Below are 21,554 nucleotides of genomic sequence, written 5' to 3' on the forward strand. Positions count from 1 at the left end.
ACTGGGTGAAACTACAAATTCCAAGGACTCTGCAAAAACACCTAAAACTTGCTGTGTGAGTGTGTGCTCAATTCTCCAGGCAAGAATACTGGGGTGGGTTGCCATTTCCTTCTCCAGGAGATCTTCCTTACCCAGGGACTGAACCCATGTCTCTTGAGTCTCCTGTACTGGCAAATCTATACTTTACCACTGCACCACCTGGGAAACCCCTAAAACTTATCATAGCAACAGGTTTTCACCTTGCTCTAGTCATAGCTTTAGTAATCCTGTTCAGCCAGGTCTAGCTTCTGCATCCAGCTCCAATTAAAATTCTTTGCCATGCAAGCCTCCCTTCTTTGTCTTTAAAAACCCGTGATTCTTACTCCCTTCAGTTCAGTTCAGTTCAGTTGCTCAGTTGTGTCCGACTCTTTGCGACCCCATGAACCGCAGCACACCAGGCCTCCCTGTCTATCACCAACTCCCAGAGTCCACCCAAACTCATGTCCACTGAGTCCATGATGCCATCCAAACATCTCTTTCCCTGTCATCCCCTTCTCCTCCTGCCCTCAATCTATCCCAGCATCAGGGTCTTTTCAAATAAGTCAGCTCTTCGCATGAGGTGGCCAAAGTATTGGAATTTCAGCTTCAAAAACAGTCTTACACAATGGAATATTACTCAGCCATTAAAAAGAATACATTCGAATCAGTTCTAATGAGGTGGATGAAACTGGAGCCTATTATACAGAGTGAAGAAAGCCAGAAAGAAAAACACCAATACAGTAATACTAACACATATATATGGTATTTAGTCAATCTGTAAAGATAACCCTGTATGCGAGACATCAAAAGAGACACAGATAAATAGAACAGTATTATGGACTCTGTGGGAGAGGGCGAGGGCAGGATGATATGGGAGAATGGCATTGAAGCATGTAAATTATCATATGTGAAATGAATCGCCAGTCCAGGTTCGATGCATGATACAGGGTGCTTGGGGCTGGTGCACTGGGATGACCCAGAGGGATGGGATGGGGAGGGCGGTGGGAGGGGGGTCCTGGAAGGGGAAAACATTTACACCCATGGTGGATTCATGTCAATGTTATGGCAAAACCAATACAATATTGTAAAGTTAAAAAATAGAAAATAAACTAATTTAATTAAAAAAAAAACCAAAACAGTCCTACCAGTGAACACCCAGGACTGATCTCCTTTAGGATGGACTGGTTGGATCTCCTCACAGTCCAAGGGACTCTCAAGAGTCTTCTCCAACACCACAGTTCAAAAGCATCAATTCTGCGGCGCTCAGCTTTCTTAATAGTCCAACTCTCACGTCCATACGTGACCACTGGAAAAACCATAGCCTTGACTAGACGGACCTTTGTTGGTAAAGTAATGTCTCTGCTTTTTAATATGCTATCTAGGTTGGTCATAACTTTCCTTCCAAGGAGTAAGCATCTTTTAATTTCATGGCTGCAATCACCATCTGCAGTGATTTTGGAGCCCAGAAAAATAAAGTCAGCCACTGTTTCCACTATTTCCCCATCTATTTGCCATGAAGTGATGGGACCAGATGCCATGATCCTAGTTTTCTGAATGTTGAGCTTTAAGCCAACTTTTTCACTCTCCTCTTTCACTTTCATCAAGAGGCTCTTTAGTTCTTCTTCACTTTCTGCCATAAGGGTGGTGTCATCTGCATATCTGAGGTTATTGATATTTCTCCCGGCAATCTTGATTCCAGCTTGTGCTTCCTCCAGTCTAGCGTTTCTCATGATGTACTCTGAATATAAGTTAAATAAGCAGGGTGACAATATACAGCCTCGACGTACTCCTTTTCCTATTTGGAACCAGTCTGTTGTTCCATGTCCAGTTCTAACTGTTGCTTCCTGACCTGCATACAGGTTTCTCAAGAGGCAGGTCAGGTAGTCTGGTATTCCCATCTCTTTCAGAATTTTCCACAGTTTATTGTGATCCACACAGTCAGAGGCTTTTGCATAGTCAATAAAGCAGAAGTAGGTGTTTTTCTGGAACTCTCTTGCTTTTTCAATGATCCAACAGATGTTGGCAATTTGATCTCTTGTTCCTCTGCCTTTTCTAAATCCAACTTGAACATCTGGAAGTTCACAGTTATGTATTGCTGAAGCCTGGCTTGGAGAAGTTTGAGCATTACTTTACTAGCGTGTGAGATGAGTGCAATTATGTGGTAGTTTGAGCATTCTTTGGCATTACCTTTCTTTGGGATTGGAATGAAAACTGACTTTTCCAGTCCTGTGGCCACTGCTGAGTTTTCCAAATTTGCTGACATATTGAGTGCAGCACTTTCACAGCATCATCTTCCAGAATTTGAACTAGCTCAACTGGAATCCCATCACCTCCACTAGCTTTGTTTGTAGTGATGCTTCCTAAGGCCCACTTGACTTCACATTCCAGGATGTCTGGCTCTAGGTGAGTGATCACACCATCGTGATTATCTGGGTCGTGAAGATCTTTTTTGTACAGTTCTTCTGTGTATTCTTGCCACCTCTTCTTAATATCTTCTGCTTCTGTTAGGTCCCTACCATTTCTGTCCTTTATTGAGCCCATCTTTGCATGAAATGTTCTCTTGGCATCTCTAATTTTCTTGAAGAGATCTCTAGTCTTTTCTGTTCTATTGTTTTCCTCTATTTCTTTGCATTGATTAACTCATTAATTTGCACCTTTTTCTTTCTTAATGTAAGAATTCATGGTATAAATTCCTTTCTAGGTATCTCTTCAGTGGAATGACCCAAATACTGATATCTTAATATTTTTGTTATCATCTATTTCTAAATATTGTCTAGTTTCTATCATGTTTCCTTCTCTGACTCATAATTTATCTAACAGTGTGTTCTAAAATGTCTTAAAGTATAGGATTTTTCTAGCTATCTCTTTGTTATTGATTTCTAACTTAATTGCATTATGGTTAGAAAAAACGATCTCTGTCTTACCAGTCCCTTGAAATTTGTTCAGACTTGCTTCAAGGTCAAGGACATGGTCAGTTTCATAAGCATTCCTTTTTGTGTGGTCAAAAAGAATCTGTATTCCACAACTGTACTGTATGTGTTCATTAAATCAACTTGTAGGTAACTTTTTCAAAGCTTCTGTATCTTTACTGATTTTTGTGTACCCTTAATTTATCAGTTCCTAAGAAAAGTGTATGTAGATCTCCCACTGTCATGGTGAATTTGTTATTTTCTGCTTGCAACAGGCTAACATTTTCAATACCTATTTTAGGACTTTTATTAGATGCAAACAATTTTAGAATTATCATACTTTCCTACTGAGTTGCAACTTTTATCAGAACTGTTGTGGAGTATTTTTTAACACCAGCAACTAATTCTCCGAGTTCCAGACACCAACTGGTTGCTCAACAAGTCAGTTCGATTTTGACACTAACCACAGACCTCACAGCATCAGTGCACAGTACCCTAAGACTGCCCTCCTTCACCTTTAGACGCTGTTCACCACTTGCAAGTCCCAGGCCACATGTGTTTCTGTTAATGGACTAAAAATCACAGGTTCCCACAACCCCTCTGATGGTTCAATAATTTGCTAGAGAAGCTCACAGAACTCAGGAAAGCACTTTAATTATATTAACTGATTTATTATAATAGATACAACTCAGGAACCACTAAATGGAAGAGATGCATAGAGCAAGGCCTGGGGGCAGAGGAGGCAAGGAGCTTCCATGTGCTCTTCAGGCAGCCACTCTCCGGATACCTTGGTATGTTCACCACCCAGGAGGTTCAAGTCTCCTCACTGAACAGTTTTTATAGAGCTTAATTTTCAGCACCCCCTCCCACTTCCCCTTCTTAGAGATCAGTAGCCTGAAATTTCCAACCCTCTAATCACTGGGTCTTTCTGATGACCAGCCCCATCCTAAGGCTATCTTAGGGTCTAAGTCACCCCTATTAGTACAAATTCAGGTTGATCAAAGGGGTCTCCTTAGAAATAGCAAAAGACAAGCCTGTCACTCAGGAAATTCTGAGGGTTTTAGGCACTCTGGCCCAGAACCAAGGGCAAAGATCTAGTATATTTCTTATTATGCCACACTTTTCATCCTTTCTGTCTAGCCATCATTTTTGCTTTAAAGCCTATATTTAGGATATGAAAGTGCTATACAAGCTTTTAGTTAATTGGTATTACTAATTATTACTAATTGTTATTACTAACAATTTTTAGTTAGTACTTGCCTTGCATATCTTCTTTTAATTAAAATATTATATAATTTATTGAAATAATTTTGAAAATTTTATTTAAGTTTTCAAGTTCAAATTTCAGAAATTTTTAAGATGTTTTATGTGAAAATTTTAATATACAAAAAGTACTAGAAAGACTAGTACAATGACCATTCATATACCCAGTGCATACATTAAAAATTTTTTTTTGTCATATTTGCTTTATCTGCATCTATTTTTAAATTAGATCATGTGCTTTACATAAAATTTCATGCCTATCACATTTAATAAAATTCATGATTTCTTAATATTATAAAATACCCAGTCCATATTTAAATTTCCCCAGTTTTTCCAGATTGCTTTTATAATCATTTTTCACATTTAATTATTTTGCCTGCAAAATGATTTTCAGTCTAGGACAATTTATACACACCCTCAATTTTTCTTCTTGATAACATTAACATTTTAAAGACATCAGATGAGTTGTCATGTAAAATGTCCATCATTTTAACTTGTGTTTGTGTTCTTCTATTTCATTTTATCTGCTGTAAACAGTATTCCCTAGATTAGTTTTCTAATCCAGTGTAATGTTTGCTTTTACTTGGCAAGTTTAATCCATTTATATTTATGGTCATTACTAATACATTTGGAATCAGTTCTTCCATCTTACCTGGTTATTTCTACACATCGCACTTTTTGTATTTATATTTCTTTATATTTAAATTGAACTGGGTGTTTTGATTTGCTTTCTTGTGCTTACTTTTCCTCATTCTTTTTTTCCTACGTAGTTAGTTTGGAGGTTTATATTCTATGTGTCCACATCACATTCTGCCCCATGTTAGAGAGGGAGCTCTAAGATTACCCATCCTTTTATTTTTGGCCTGTGTCTCTTGGGTTTGGGAAGCTTGAGAGCTGGCATGACATGTTACATCAATAGAGCTGAACCAAAAAAGAAAGAAAAGCTACACTGGGAGAAAATTATTCTTATATCAACACTAGGGCATAAAAGGGCACAAGCTTATCCTAGACCAGATATGGTCCAAGCAGGAGGGAGCTGGCAAGGAGCCGTTTATAAATTCTGTCCAGGATTCCACAGACAGGTGGTCCCCATACAGCTGGAGCTTATCAAGGAAACACTGGCAACTAGATCGAGGAGAAGACTTGTCCTGTGGACTGAAGGACAAATTGGCCCCATCAGGGTGCTTCTGAGGAACCCAGGAAAGCTCTTTCCAGGAAAATGGTCACTTTGAACATCTGCAAAGCCCAGTGAGTGATAGCAGCAAATCTCAAGGGACCAACCAGGAATGGTCGTAGCTTCTTCCCTAACCCCTCCCCAGAGGCCTCAGCAGCAGGCAGGTCAGGTATAGGACCATCCACACTCACACTCCATAAGGTCTGAGGCAGCCCTGTACCACGTGACTCGGCTCCACTGGGCAGAGCTGATTGGCCTAGTGGGGCCACCTGACCCAACGGCAGTGAACCAATCAGTAGACAGCTCAGTGTGGTGAGTGAGCCAATCAGATTCTCTCTCAGGAGCCTGTGCTAGGAGGGCCTCGCAGGCCAGGGGTAGGGATGAAGCCGAGCGGATATGGGAAGAGAAGCCACAGGAGAGGGTGTGGGATCAGAGACTTGGGGGTCGTGACAAGCCCCAAATGGAGAGCACGCAGGACCACTACAGGGTTGAAGTGATAAGGCAGAGAAAAGCTGTGGAGAGCAGAGAGGTTTTAAACAGACTGGCCAGAGCATATAATTTTCATTATGGCTGTGGTTTGGTTTGGTTTGGTTTGAGCCTCACTGGACATCCACAGACTCCAGCTGCTGACTCCTGGAAGTCAGCCTGGGTCTAGTTCCAGGTCAAGGGTCCTGGTTTCCCTTGGTTCCTGTTCTTGCATATCAGTCGGGTTTGTCTGTCTCCCTTGCTGCCCACCTGTATCTACACAACTGGAAACACCCATTACTTGAGATAACCAGAGCTGGACTTTGTTTCCTGCAGGTGAAGAGCACAGCCCACAAATAGAAAGTGAGAGAAAATCACCGAAGAGCCAGAGCACAGCCTGGCATCAGCAGGAACAGAGCCTTCCTGCACCTTGAACAGACTTCATGCCAGGCAGTTCATGATGCATGTTCCCCAATAAAATCCTCCCTTACTGGGTTTTGTTTTTATTATTGTAAGAAAAAATGAAATCCACAAACCAAACCAGAAACTGATAGCTTATAGTGTTTGGTGTTGAATCTGTGGTCTCCAAGGGAAAAGATACAACTCTGGGATCAAAGATGCAGTCTCAGTCACTCAGAGCTTTGTGCAGCAAAGATTTTTATTTAAAGTAAAAGACAGAGAAAACTTCTGACATAGATATCAGAAGGGGGTAAAAAGAGTACCCACCTCACTAGTTTAAGCAAGGCATTATATGTTTTTCAACTGGTTGCTGAGAATAGATAAAAAGAATGCCTCAAGATTGAGAAAGTTTTATCCAGACCTTCTCCCACAGCAGACATCTTGAGATAACATTGGCCCAAGATTAGTCTGGAAGAATGGGTTTCAAGCACCTTGTCCCTGGGAGAGATGTGTATTATTGCTGTGTAAGCAGTGAGGAAACAGGTTCCCAGGCAACATTTGTTATAATTATAATGACTAACATAAAGACATAGAGTTTGAGAAAAGCATACCCATGAGTAAGATATATTATACTTAAAAGGCCAGTTTTCAAATGAAATAGATTGTTGCAAAATTAACAGAGGTTTTAAAATAAGCACTTCCTTGAGCAAGAAACATCATGGCTTATAGGGTCTAGGAGACTAAGGGAGAAGAATATGAAAAAGAAAGAATGTTTACTTCCTCCTTAAAGGGGCCTTGGACTCCCTATCAACCTGCCTAAGTTAACTCTCTCAAAACTGTCTAGCAAAAGAAGACTCCCCTCAGTGTATAATGTCACTGCTGACAAGACACTCCCTTCAGGTCACTGATTTTGCTTCTTGTTTCTTGAGGGCAAGACTCCAGCAAATAGGGCTATCAGGCTCATTCCTGTGAGGGTAGCTGCTATGACAGCAGCTGCTGTGACAACATCTCTGACCTGCAAGAGAGAGGAGAGTGAGTCAGACTCTGTGTCAGTAAGCTGAGTACAGACTGTACATTCAACAGGGACATCCAGCTTAGGGAGCTTCATGTGCCCCATAGCCTCCTTGACAAACTCAGGAGTCAACAAATATTGGCAGGGAAATGCAGAGAGGAGGGCAGCGTGAGGAAGGAATTTGTGAATGGGGCAGCTGACCAGTGACATACACAGGCCTGAAGAGGGAAATTCCCTTCAGCCTGTGAGTTTTTAAAGCAGACAGATCCCCAGAGGGTGACTGTGGAAAGGACAGGGAGATGAAGCCAGATGGTTGAAATCCCGGCTGATCAACAGGGACCTCTTGAGGTAAGTATAAAGTTGAAGAGGAATTGTTATTGAATCCTCAGTGAACTCTGACCTGCATTCTAGCAGAGCCCTCACTTGTCTTCATCTTTGCTGTAACCCCAGCGCCCAGACCTGCCAGGCGCCAGGTGCTCTCTGCACGTTCTTCAATAAATGACTCAACTATGAAAAAGGGTGGTGATATTATACTTTAAATGATTAAGATATCTGACTTATATTGCTTGTACTAGAAAAAAAAAAAAAACCTGCAAAAGTAAGAGTAAGTTTCAGGGTAAAACAGAACATGTGTCAAATTTCACTCCTTCCTGAACTCCAAATAAAAATAAAGTAAGACATTAGTTTTAGGCATAATTCCACTAGGACTCAGAGAACACTAAAGGCTAAGGCAGCTGCGGGAAAAGCTGAATATTAATCCTAAATACAGAAAGTCCCCTACATACGAATCTGGTCAGTTCCGAGAGCACGTTCATAATTGCAATTTATTCGTAAGTTCAACAAAGTTAGCCTACGTACCCAAGTAACACAATCAACTATATAGTACTGTACTGTAAAAGGTTTGTTATACTTTTCACACAAAAAATACATAAAAAACAAAAACAAAGAATAAAAAACACTTTTTTTTTTTTACTTCAACTTAAATTCTTTATTATCACACTCAAAGATGCTTACTGAAGTGAAAGCTTTAGCTGCTCAGTCGTGTCTGACTCTTTGCGACCTCATGGACTGCAGCCCGCCAGGCTCCACTATCCATGGAATTCTCCAGGCAAGAATACTGGAGTAGGTTCCCATTCCCTTCTCAAGGGAAACTTCCTAACCCAGGGATCAAACCTCAGTCTCCTGCATTGAACGCAGATTCTTTACCATCTGAGCCATCCTTTTAATAGGGTTCTCATACACTTTTTAAAAAAGGATTTATTCATTTATTTTTGGCTGCACTGGGTCTTCATTGCTGTGTTCAGACTTTCTTGAGTTGCAGGAAGTGGGGGCTCCTCTTTGTTGTGGAGTATGGGCTCTAGAACTTCAGCTTAGTAGTTTCGGGCTCAGTGGTTGTGGAACACGGGCTTAGTTATCTCAGCTCATGTGGGATCCTCCTGGACCAGGGATCAAACCTGTGTCCCCTGCATTGGCAGGTGAATTCTTTACCACTGGGACCACCAGGGATGTCCCTCTGATATATTTTTAATCTTACAGTATAGCACTTTGAAAAGTACAGTAGTAAAGAACAACAGCTGGCATACAGGGGCTGGTGTCAAGTGAACAAGCAAGAAGAATTACTGACTGGAGGAGGAAGAGGAGGTGGGAGATGGTAGAACTGAAGGATCATCAGCAACAGGAGATGGAGGGCAAGCTTCAATGTCACTCATTGCTGACTTTGCTGGAACACAAGTTTGCATCTTTGAAAATTCAAAACTTGAACGTTATATATAGGGGGCTAACTGTGTACAACAGAATCCCTGAAAAAGATCACATATTGACATCACCAGGTACTTCTGGAAGTGGGTGAAAGAGAGAGAGCTGAGGCCCCTCCCTAACCACAATGAAAATCAGAAGATTTGGGGGTCTGAAAACTGAAGCACATGTGAGGGTGTGGGTATCATACCTCCAAAAAGGGATTGAGAGGGCATAAATATGCTAAATGGAAACTCTTGGCCTTCCCGTCCCCTCTGCTCCCAGTACTTTACCCTCTACATAAGAGTCCGGAAAGCTTTTCTGGGGTCTCTGACTGGCCTAAGTGGAAACAATTAAAGGTACCAATACTGAGGGTTCCCAGTCTACTCAGATCATCCTGAATTGAAACTGAAAGTCAACAAGCCACTGCCCCCTCTGAGCTCACTCTGCAAGCCCCCTACTCTCAATCATGAACGCACAATCCAGATATACCAGCCATCTAGCAGGACCTCTGAAATAGAAGACAGAGAGCAAAACAAAAAGGAAAAAGCAATCTGGAGAAAGAAAAGATAACATCTTTTTAAAAACTGTCTTTAGAGAATAGAATGTATACAGTAAAGAAGAGGCACTTCCTGGTGGCTCAGTGGTAAAGAATCCACCTGGCAATTCAGGATCCCTAGGTTGGGAAGATCCCCTGGAGAAGGCACTCCAGTATTTTTGCCTGGGAAATCCCACGGACAGAGGCACCTGGTGGGCTATGGCTCATGGGGCTGCAAAAGAATCAACTATGACTTAGTGACTAACAACAACAACAATAAAGAAGAACACAGTGCTATTAAAAATAATGGAATGTTGAGAGGATAAAAGCAATTCTCAGAAAATAAAAATATGATGGAAATGACAAACTCAATAGACATTTTAGAGATAAAGTTGGAGAAATATCTCAGAAGGAACAGCAGAAAAGATGAAGCTATAGGAAACAGATTCCAAAGGTAAAAATGAAAGAATAACCCAGTCAGTATAACATTTGAATAATAAACTTTCCAAAAAGAGGGAATAGAGGAAACTCAGAGGAGAGGGAGCAAGAGTGAAATAACTCATGAAAATTTACTAGGACCAAAGGGTATATGTTTTCAGATTGAAATGGTGCTTTCAGGATAAAAGCAGACCTATGCCAAGGCACATTAGTGTGAGATTTTAGAACACTGGGTAAACACAAGACATTACATCTTCTAGAGCAGGAGAGAAAAACAGGAAACCGAGAAAAGATCAGGAATCAGAATTACTTTAGATTTCATCATAGCAATGCTGGAAGCAAGAAGACAATGGAAGAATGCCTTCAAAATCTTAAAGTAAAACAATTTCTAACCTAGAATTATATACCTATGTGCTTAGTTGCTCAGTCGTGTCTGACTCTTTGTGAGCCCACCAGGCTCCTCTGTCTGTGGAGAATCTCCAAGCAAGAATACTAGAGTGGGTTGCCATGCTCTCCTCCTCCAGGGGATCTTCTCAACCCAGGGATTGAACCCAGGTTTCCCACATTGCAGGTAGATTCTTTACTGTCTGAGCCACCAGGGAAGCCCGAGAATACTGCAGTAGGTAGTCTATCCCTTTTCCAGGGGGTCTTCCTGACCCAGGAATCAAACCGGGGTCTCTTGCATTTCAGGAGGATTCTTTACCAAATGAGCTACCAGGGAAGCCCTAGAATTCTATACCTATACAGATTATTAAATCAAGTGGGAGGTAAATTGAAAAATAATTCAGACATACAGGATCTCAAAAAAAAATTCTCCTTCCATGCATCCTTTTTTAGGAAGCTGCAGAAGGAGTTTCCACCACAAGAAATGTGTAAACCAAGACAGGGATTCCCAGGTGGCTCATTGGTAAAGAATCCACCTGCCAAAGCAGGAGACATGGGTTTGGTCCCTGGATTGGGAAGATCCTCTGGAGAAGGAAAAGGAACCCTCTTCAGTATTCTTGCCTGGGAAATCCCATGGGCAGAGGAGCCTGGAGGGGTACAGTCCATGGTGTCGTAAAGAGTCAGACACAATTTAGCTATTCAACAATAACAACAAACCAAGAAAGAGGACATGAGATATGGAAGATGGTGCTCTGGTGCAGGAGAGAATAGAGGGAAATCTTTCTAGAAAAACAGCAAGAGGCTATCCCAGGACAATAACTGTACCCAGTGTAAAGAATAACTGGTAGGCAGAAAAATAGCCCCCAAAGATGTCTAGGTCTTAATTCCATAATATGTCCTCATTCCTAATACTTGTAAATACATTATGCTACATGGAGAGAGAGAATTAAGATTGCAGATAGAATTAAGGTTGCTAATCAATTTACCTTAGAATAGGAAGATTATTCTGAATTTCCAGGTAAGCCCAATGTAATCACAAAGTTTCTGATGGAAAGGGGAAAGAGTTGAGTCAGTATCATAGTGATGCAATGGGAGAGAGACTCAACCAGCCAGTTCTAACTTTGAAGATGAAAGGGGGCCACAAGCCAAGGAATGCAAGCAGCCTCTTGAAGCTGGAAAAGACTAGAAAACAGGTTCTCTGTGAGAGCCTCTAGAAAATAACACAGCCTTGCTGACACCTTGATTTTAGCCCAGTGAGACCTGTTTCAGAATTCTGACCTCCAGAACTATAAGACAATACATTTGTGTTGTGTTAAGCCACTGAATTTCTGGCCATTTGTTACAGCAGCCACAGGAACTCATACAGCAACCAATTCAAGTTAGAGCCTGGCATGTAGAGTTAACTGTTGTCACCATTATCCTATATATCTTAAGGCAACTTCTGGGGGATGTGGCCTACCTGAGTAAGAGAAACAGCAGAGAAATAAGAAACTTAGAGACCATGGAGCTAGGGATACAGTGAGGACCCACCTGGTCGCTGCGGGGGACCCCGTAGCGCAGCGCATTGGCAAAGTGCTCGCAGTTCTCGCTGTTCAGACTGTAGGGGAACTCCAGGCCCACCAGCTCCTCTGCCTGCTGGACGATTTTGCTGCGAGGAAATGGGTTGTACTTGTCATCATGCTTGTTGTTGACCCGGAACTGATCTCTCCCAACCACGACACACAGCCACTCCTTCTTCACTGAGGCCTTGTCGGTCAGTGCAGACATGATACTGGCCCCACCAGCTCCCGCGATTTCGCCTGTGGATTCAGAATGAGGAACACGATTGGTCCTGGGCCGGCCCCCAGCCTAGCATCCACCACATCCACAAGGGGATGAGCAGATGAGTCAGGGTCAGAGCTGTGTGGCTTCGGAAAAGACCCTTGTGGTCTCTGGTCCCTGGTTTCCTTATCTGAAATAAGGAGGAGTAAAATCCTATAATTTGTTGTGATTGTTTTTTTTAACATAGAGAAGCTGGTCTGGTACACCCTGTGACACTTCAGTGGCCCTCTTGATTGTGCAGTATGGGCCCTGAGCACACCCACCTCCCTGGGGGGATAGAGTGTGAATTTTTTGTGATCCTGCCAAGGCTCCACTTCCCTGACACACACAAAGCTGATTACCGTGGAAAACGTGGATGGATTTGCAGAAGGGGATTCCGTCCTTCTGGGAACAAAGGGACCAAAACCCCACAGCTGCTCCCAGAGAAGTGACAGCAGAGAGGTCAAGGAGGGGTACATTCGCAAAGCCCTGATCAATGCTGAGGGGCTGGAAGGTGCAACAGATTTCCAGAAATGACACTGCCTTGAAGAAAGGGATTTGGGGCCAATACAGGGACAAGGATGATATGGAGCGAAAGTTGGTGCCCACACAGAGATCCCTCTTGAGGTCACCAGCTTACATCATGTAGGGAGGGTATGATGACCAAAAACTGGGCTTGCATTAAAGAGGTGGACCTCAGGGAACATCACAGAGGAGGCTCAAGTCCCTCAGAGAGCCTCTGTGGCCCTGCCATGATGGGGAACCGCCAGGTCTCTCCCAGGAGGGGAATTACCCCACTACACAGGGCAGGACCCATCTCGCACTGTGACGCCACGTGACAGCAACAAGCCATGGCCAGAAGGTCTGATCAGAGTCCAAGTCCTGTTCTGCTTGGCTTTCCAAAGAGGACGGAACCCCTCTGCCTTGAGAACAACTATAAGATTTGGAAAATCAGAGGAATTCAGACTTCCTCCTAGTAGGGCAGGAGGTGCTTAGAGGATTCAGTGAGATAAATAGATGATGCTGTGTTTGAGCCCTGAGACTGTGGAAAGGGTCAGCGTGGGGACTGGATCAGGGGAGCTCCGGAGACCCATCCACCTTCAGCCCCTCGGCGGGCAGGTAGGGGGCTGGGACTGGAGAGAGGCAAGCTAGGTGCCTGGGGCACAGAATTTCAGGAGGTTCCAGCTCCAGAGGTGCAAGTTTAGAGTCAACACCCAACAGTGAGGGCTTCCTTACACTCCACACGCTGGGTGCCGCCCTGGTGAGAGCGGCCACAGGCTGACAGTCAGAAGCAATGGGGGCTGATTCTGGCTCCATCACTGCACGGTCTTGACATGTCACTTAACGTAGCTGAGCCAATGCTGCAAATCCACAGATACAAGCTAAGATGGATTCATGAACACACATCAATTTAGGAATTTAAAAGTTCCTTTTAAAAGAATTATTTTACTTTTTAAAGTTAGTCATTAAAGAAAATACTAATTAAACAATTGGAGAAAAGGCAGCTGGATTTGGCAAATGCTCGATGACTGAATTTGGGGGAACCTCAGACTTGATAGCAGAGCATCAGGTTTAAAGGCAGGAAATAGAGTCAGAGACAGGGTTTGGGTCCCACCCCTGCGACTTTCTGCTATATGACTGTGGACAAGTTGCTTAGCTTCTCTGAGTCCCCAGTTCCTTGTAGAACAGGTCCAATAAGTTCCACCTGTGCCTATAGCTGTGGACGGGGAGCTGCAAGGATTTAAGAAACTGATTAGGTAAGGTGCCTCCCCCAGTGCCTGGAACAGGGTTAGTGCCCAGCAAGTGTTCACTCTCATTAGTACTGGGTTGTTCTCTAAGTTTCCTTCCAGCTCTAACTTTCACCATTTTCTTAGTAGTATGAGGTCAGTCCCCCTTGCCTCACCTATTTCACAAGATTCCTGTGAAGCTCCAATGAGAAGATGTAGATAGAAGCACCTTTTCCTTTTAAGGAGCATCGCTCACCCTGTGATGGGTGTCACACTGTCCACCCAGATCCCTGTCATGCCTTCCCTGTCTCCTGTCCAGCAGTTACACCCACTCAGCACAATCAGTCAATACTGAGGCCCTACTCTGTGCCAGGCCTTGTCCAAGGTGCTGAAGCCCTCCATGAACTTGACAGCGTACCTGTCCTCAACTAGTTTATGCTCTGGTGAAAGGACACTGACAATGAACAAATAGAAAAAATAAAATACTTTTAGGTTTTGAAAAGGCTATAGGGAAGATTAAGTGAAGTCACACAGGAGAGGATGACCAGGGGAGGCTGCCCTCGCTCAGGCTGGGGAGGGCCATGCCCAGGAATGGCCGTTTGAGTTAAGACTTGAATGATGAAAGGGAGGCAGCTGTGCTAAGAGCCAGGAAGGAGCATCACAAGCAGAAGGGAGAGCAAAAGCAAGGACCTCAGGAAGGAAGTCTGCAAGGAGACCAGTGAAGTCTGGAGACCCAAGAGGAGAGAAGAAGAGGAAGATCAAACAGGCAGCCTGGGCCAGACCATGCCAGGCTCAGAGGCCACAGCACAGATTTGAAACTTTTTCTATATGTGACGGAAATGCCAGTTGAAATTTTAAGGAGAGCAGTGACATAATCAGATTTATGCTGGCTGCCCAGTGAAGGAAGGACTGACAATCCGTGGACAAGAGCCAGAGAGACCAAGCAGAACTGCAGTAGCATCAGGTAAGAGAGCATGGTATCTTACCCCAGGCACATCAGTGGAGATGCTGAGAAGTGATCAGATCACAGGTCTGCTTTGAATATAAAGCCAATAGGATTTCCTGATGGATTAGATACAGGGTGAAAAGGATTAAGGATGATGTGTAGACTTTTGGTCTAAGCAACTGAATGGTATTGTCGTCTGGAGCCCTCCATCTGAGGTGTGTCAAGTTCAACATGCCAATTAGACACCTAAGTGAAGATGCCAAGTAGTCAATAGGTTGTACAAGTCTGAAGCTGAGCAGGATCAAGCCTAAGTTAAGGTTGTGGTCTTAGGGAGACATCGACAAATAGAAGGTATTAGAATCCAGGGGACAGATGAGGGAGGAGTAAAAATGAGAGATATGGGAGAGGAGGAGGAACTCACCTCACCCTCCTCCCACAGGAGGCCACAAGGAAGAGCCTAGTGGTGAAGAAAGAAAGGCAGTGCCAGGGGAAGCATAGAGAGAGGTCACTCATACTAAATGCTGCAGAGAAGCAAGGAGGCTGGAACCAGGATATTGATGAAGCTGCTCCAGGAGGGGCATAAATACCCCCTGGTGGAGGGAACAGAAGAGAGGATGGGAAGTGAGGAGCCAGCAATGGCCATGGCAGACAAGAGATCTACCCCATGGGAAATTAGCTAGAGAGAATGTGTTGTCAAGGGGGTCTTTGTTTAACAGTGGGAGATATTCCAGTGATTTCAACCCAAGAGGAATAACACAGAAGGCAGGGGGGAATTTGAGGGCAAAGTGCTTATGAAAGTAAGAGGAGGAGTCCAGGGCCCTAGTCCAACCCAGGGGCTGGCTTTATAAGGGCAAAGGCAGATTATGTGGATGTTGAGATTGATGATTTGGTTGATCAGGAGTGGTGACATCTACCCTGGTTACTTTGATTTCTCTGTAAATACAGCATGAGGTCACTGATTTTGCTACCATCCTAGGTCAGCAGAAGACACACCCAAGAATGTCCACAGCAGCTGCATGCAGAGCAGCCTACAACTGGAAGCATCCAATGCCAATCAGCAGAAGATTGGATAACAAATTGAGGGATTCCCATTGCCCGAGGATGCACAGCAATAGAGAAGGAAGAACAACATGGGTGACTTCATGGGGCCAATGGAAGAGCCGGACACAAGAGTTGCCCTGAAGTTCTAGAACAGGCAAACAGAAGCAGGAGGACCTAGAGGAGTGGCTGCCTCTCAGGAGGGAGAGAGGATCCTGAAGAGGCATGTGGGGCTTTTAAGGGCAGTGGAAATGTTCTAGGCCTTGATCTGTTCATTGTCACATGGATGGATACATTTAAAAAAATTCATTGACTATGCACTTGACTATATTGTGCACTTTACTGCATGTAGGTTTGTCCCCAGTTTAAGTAAATAATTTAGGAAAAGGGAGTGGGGAATGCTTGCAACAATACCCCAAGTTAAGAATTCTCAGCCTCAGTTTACAGATGAGGAATCTGAGGGTGGAGAGTGAAACTGGATCCACAGTCACCTCTGTTGCCCAAGCACCTGTGCTCTTTCCAGGTGATTGACTGAATTAAGATTCAACTTAAAAGTTGAATGTGTTTTATACAAGGTCATAATATATAAAATGCATTACAGTAGAACTGCCCCCTTGGAACCCCACCTCAATCTCTGCATACCCCTTGGGTTCCAAGGAGCAGAGTTTGAAAACCATGGCCCCACACCAAGATGTCTTCTTGTAGCACTCAGGAACCAACTGCCAGTTGGGGAGCAAACAGAATGTTGGGATCCCCGGTTACCCACAGCTCCCCCATCCCCTCTGCTTCCAGCTGCAGAACAGTGGAGGCCCTGGGTGCCCTTACTTGAGGGTGCCAGGTGGACCACATATCCGTTGCCAACATAGACAGCCCAGTGTCTGTAGAAAGGGCGGAAAATCTCAATCAGGTCTCCAGGCTGGGGTTTGGGCTGCAAAACCAAGAAGAGGGCTGTTAGAGGTGATGAGAGAGCTGAGAACCAGGGCGGGGCTCAGCCCAGAGGGAGCAGCTCAGCGGGCTTCATCTCACAGCTCTCCAGGACGTCCTCCTGAGCCCGCCTGGCCATGCCTGTGCCTGGCCCACTTCACACGCCTGTGTCCCAGACCTGCAAGGACTACGGGCCTGCCCACCTGTCATTACTACTTGCAAAGAACACACCTCGCTGGGACTTCTACCTTATTGTTACTCTTTCTAGTAATATTATACGGAACTGTTACTCTGAGCCAAGCACTCTGCTAAGTGTTTTATAGGTATAGTTCAATAAATTCGCACAAACTTCCTATGAGGTGGGTACTGTTGTGAACCCCATGTGATGAATGAGGAAATCGAGGCTCAGAGATGGAAAGGAGATTTTGCAAAACCACACAGCCCCTGAGTGATGTGACCAGGACTCAACGCTAGGCCACATGATTCCCAGGCCATCGTCTTGACCACCACAGTGACTGTCAGGCAAGCACACGGGTTATCTGACTAGAGCTGCCCACCTGCGGACCCTGCAGAGGCCGTCATATCTGGAGGGGGTATTCCACAGACACTCCCGTACCTGACCCAGATCCTGGCAGAGAGGTGGTGTCAGCCTCTGACAGTAATGTTCCCCTGGCTGCTCATCCTGCGGGTGAGTGTATGTGTGTGTGTGTGTGTGTGTGTGAGTGAGACAAGCAAAGGAAAACTCTCCTCTGCACTGTACTCACTCCTCTACTTCTGACACCGGATGTGTGGGTTTTCCACACTAAGCAATTCAATCCTCGGTGCACGCTGACTGGGTGTCCCACAGTTTAACTCAGTTCTGACGCTGACAGCCCAGGGTCAGCGCAGACCCCAGGGCTCAGTCCCAGGAGACTGAGCTTCAGATGCCAGGTGCAAGCTGCAGGTTGTTACCTGCGCTCTGAACAACTGGCTGTAAATTGGGGGTTCCCACAGCCCCCCTCCTTGGGTTCAGCGGTTTGCTGGAACAGCTCATAGAACTCAGGAAAACAGTTTACTTGCTAGATAACCAGTTTATTAGAAAATATGCAACTCAGGAATGCAGAGGGCAAGCTGTGGGGCAGGGTGGGATTCAGAGCATCCTTGCCCACTCCAAGGAACTCTGCTCTCCAGCACCTCCATGCTCTCACCAACATTCCAGCTTAGCAGTTTTATGGAGGCTTTATTATGTAGGCTCAGTTGATGAGATCATTGGCCACTGGAGATTAATGTTATTTCCAGCTCTTTGATCACCCAATTAGTTGAAAGGGGCTTCTTCTGAATGATGAAACGCATTCCTCTCTCCCCCACTGCTCAGGAAATTACTCGGGTTTTAGAACCTCCGTGGCAGGAACCCGGGACCAAGACTAAATACACATTTCTCTTTACATCACAGTGGGCGTGTGTGGGAGTGAGGGTGTGCGTGCGTGCGCAGGGGAAGGTGGGAAGGATGCTGAAACACTCCTCAGAGCCCCGCCCTGTGATGGGAGCAGTGGCCCAGAGCCTGAGAACACTCAGGAGAGCTTCAGGATCACTGTCATTCAATGCACTGAGGTCCCAACACCAGACACTGTGCTAAGCGCTGCAGGTGGGGGCACTCCAACCTGGGCCAGAATTGGGGTAATGAGCTTCTCTCATTCAAACCAACCGTAAATCTCTTTGGGACACCTGGAGGCAGAGCCCTTCAGAGATTGTTCGAGTCCTCTCCCGCTCACCCCTTGCTCTTAGGGGACAGACTCCTAGGGGCCTGCCCACATCCCACCTCCAAACTCTGGTCTGACTGAGTGATTCCATCAAAGATGAGTAGAGAGTATGGACTCCCCCATGTATGGCCTCCCCTGGGATAGCAATGATGGGCAGTGGGAATAGCCCATCACCACTCTACAGTGGCTGTGAAGCAGGGTCAAGGGCACTTCATTTCTGTTTACAGAAGCACTAAAACTGCCAAGAAGCAACCCATGTGGCGGGAAAAATATCGATTTTGCTGGAATTTTACAGACAAATCATGCTGTCTTATTGCAGTAACTATAATTTATCTTCCTTAGAAGAAGTCACCCAGACTTTACTGAGAACCGATTTCAGAACACTAGACAATGGTCACAATTTATGAATCTCATTTGTTTTCCAGAATAGAAGAAAAAAAATGTACATTAATTGTTGGGTGAGAGTTAGGAGGTCTCCAAGGATCCCCAGTGGAGAAGGAAATGGCAACTCACTCCAGTATTTTTGCCTGGAGAAGCCTATGGACAGAGGAGTCTGGCAGGCTACTGCTCATGGGGTTGCAAAGAATCAGACACGACTGAGCAACTGAGCACAGGGATCCCCAAAGGGGAATTTAACTGGACTTTTCCATGAATAATCCAGCACATAAAGGCAAGGCAGAGACCCAGCCCTCAAGTAGCTTATGGATTAGAAAAAGAGACATTTTGGACATGAGTAATATGATATCAAGTAATAAGCAGCCAGTAGGTACACAGACTCAAGGAGCTCACTGTGTCCCAGGCAAATACCAATGAAAGGAGAACTATACAGAGAAACATGCTTGCAAATATATATATACATATACCCAGCAGCAAAATTATCTACAGAGAAACTTGGACTCATCTCGCCTCCCCTTTCTTTCTCAAGTTCATGTCCAACCAAAAATTCTGACCCTAAAAGTTGTCCCTGAATTCACTGCCTCCTCATCTCCTGTCCACTGACTTGGTCCAGGGCAGCCCCAACCCTGCCTCTGTGACTCCCTCTGTCCCCTGAATCCCCCACCCCCACCCCACTTCCTGTCTCCATCTGGAGAACATATAGGGACTATTCACTCCATTCCCTAAGTAATCCAGATATCTAATACCACGGGGCTGGGGTACTGGCAACAGCAGACTGAGAAAAGACGGAACTTCAGCTCTGTCTCTACTTGGAAAGGGAACGGAGCAAGAATCTGGCACGGAGTAGCTCAGAGCGAGGCTTGATGCCGCCCTTCTTGAGAAATATGACACCTCTTCCCAGAATTGGTTGATTTTCAGTAACGGCAGGAATCTGGCTTGTTCCTTTCCAGCTGCACACTAGGAAAGGAGCCTGCCCCCACTACTGAAACTTCTCTCACTCAGAAACACTGACTGCTTGGGAGAGAGTGTTTCAGGATCAGAACGCTGAAATGCAAGTGCATTCTCTGCAGCAGGACCGACGCCTTGGGTGATGGAGGAGGCAGAGGAGGTGGGATGCACTCATCTCCCTTGTCCCAGGGTTGCCCCCTCCGCCGCCACCCCAGCTTCCTCCCCTTGGCCCCCCAGAACACCCACACCATGGAAGTCCCTCCCCCTCACTGCGCTGGGTGCAGACAGGAAGCTCACTCTGCCCAAATACCTCGCCATCAGGAAAAGGGAGTTTTAAATGACCAATATATTTTCCTATGAAAGCCTTCTCCGGACAGGCTCTGGGAAGAGCAAGACCCGACCTTTACAGGAGGGGAGCTGCCCTCTTATTTAGAGTCAGTGGTGGGGAGTTTCAGGGAACTTACCGAAGCCATCGCAAGCCAGAGCAGTACTGCAATCTCACCGCTCTCACAACAGCTTTTATGTCAAAGCTAAGAATTTCGCTTTCACTTTTCTTTTCTTCTTAAAAACTACGAAGCTGTGAACTTTTTTTTTTTAAAGGGAGACTATGATTTGCTTTAACTGGAAAGGTCAATGATTACCTACCTCAAAACATAAAATTGCCGGGTCTTTAAAGCCCCCTGGAAGTAGAGTAGGAGGCTGGTGCTATCATCTGGCCTTACTTGAGAAACCCCAGGTCTCTTCCAACAAAATCCTGGACGACTGTTCCTACTCCAGGAAGGGGGGCATTTAGAGGCTCAGAGGTGCCAACCCCCTAGTACACCTTCTAGGCCATTGTAACGACTCTAGGAAATACTGGGTCAGAAGCCATGGGGTGGGCCAGATGGGGTGTTGCTCTCCACAGGGCAAGCCTTCAGGAGGTGGGTGCCTCGTGGCATGTGGGACCCAGGACCTCGATGCCCCTGTAGGATGCGTTTGGCTGTAAGAAGCAGAACTTAACTAAAACAGGTTTTGACAGCCTGGACAGTCACTGACTCTGTAACAGGAAGACAGAAGCCGGCTACGCAGAGCCATTTCAGTAGCCCATCGAGGCCACTAAGGACCTAGGCTTTTCCATCATGCTGGTGCTGTGTCCCCAGTGACACCCTGCCTGGTCACCATGGCTGTAGCAGCCTCAAGGGGCACATTTTTACCTGGCGATGTCCAAATGCACTAAAGGAAGGTGTTACTCGTCACTTGTCTTTTTTTTGTTGATTTCTCCAGGGAATATAGTCTTTCCTATAAACCCCCTGGCTGGCCTGCTCTCCCTCTCACTGGCCAGAACTGAGTCACGCTTCCCCTCCCAAACCAATCTTGGGCAAAGAGAAAGGGGCTTCCACAGCAGCTTCAGACCACTCACGGTGGGTTGACTGGAGCTGGAGGGTCGCCTGCTGCCTGATGAACAGCAGGATTGTGAGCCTAGGAGAAGGTGAGGGACTGTGGTGTGTGCATGCATCACGGGGAGAGATGGCTACTGACTATACAATCAACATATGGGATTCACTCACCTGCTTCTCATCTAGGTGGGAAACAACTTATTTCAAGGCTACAGACAGGAACCAGTTCTCCAACAATTAGACAGCATCTGGCAGGAAAGTCAGGGGTGAATGACTCACTGGAGATGGGAGGAGGATGCAGAGCAGGCTTGTGGATATGTAGAGAG

The 21,554-nt window shown here is 45.2% G+C and overlaps 1 protein-coding gene across 2 annotated transcripts; it reads right to left on the reverse strand.

Annotated features, from left to right (window-relative positions):
* Positions 1-6,469: 6,469 nt before the first annotated feature.
* Positions 6,470-20,378, reverse strand: LOC145523065 (phospholipase A and acyltransferase 3-like). Of its 2 annotated transcripts, none has more exons than XM_081532841.1 (4): positions 20,317-20,378; positions 16,671-16,773; positions 11,865-12,133; positions 6,470-7,243 (listed from the first exon to the last, which is right to left on the reverse strand). In XM_081532841.1, the coding sequence occupies exons 1-4, from the start codon at positions 20,323-20,325 to the stop codon at positions 7,130-7,132; spliced, it is 495 nt and encodes a 164-aa protein (XP_081388967.1). In that variant the 5' UTR covers positions 20,326-20,378; the 3' UTR covers positions 6,470-7,129. The 2 variants fall into 2 exon arrangements, with proteins under 2 accessions (XP_081388967.1, XP_081388968.1); XM_081532842.1 differs by having other exon boundaries at positions 6,470-7,224; positions 11,861-12,133.
* Between the last annotated feature and the right edge of the window lie 1,176 nt (positions 20,379-21,554).

The sequence above is a fragment of the Giraffa tippelskirchi genome, chromosome 10 (assembly GCF_054371585.1).
Source record: "Giraffa tippelskirchi isolate mGirTip1 chromosome 10, T2T-mGirTip1v1.2.pri, whole genome shotgun sequence".
NCBI lineage: Eukaryota > Metazoa > Chordata > Mammalia > Artiodactyla > Giraffidae > Giraffa > Giraffa tippelskirchi.

What these genes read in the sequence shown, in the direction of transcription:
- LOC145523065 (XM_081532841.1), bottom strand. An exon ending in GGTCCACCTGGCACCCTCAA is followed by an intron (nt 12,134 to 16,670) that starts GTAAGGGCACCC and finishes CTGAATCCACAG; the next exon opens with GCGAAATCGCGGGAGCTGGT. An exon ending in GGGTCCCCCGCAGCGACCAG is followed by an intron (nt 7,244 to 11,864) that starts GTGGGTCCTCAC and finishes TCTCTCTTGCAG; the next exon opens with GTCAGAGATGTTGTCACAGC.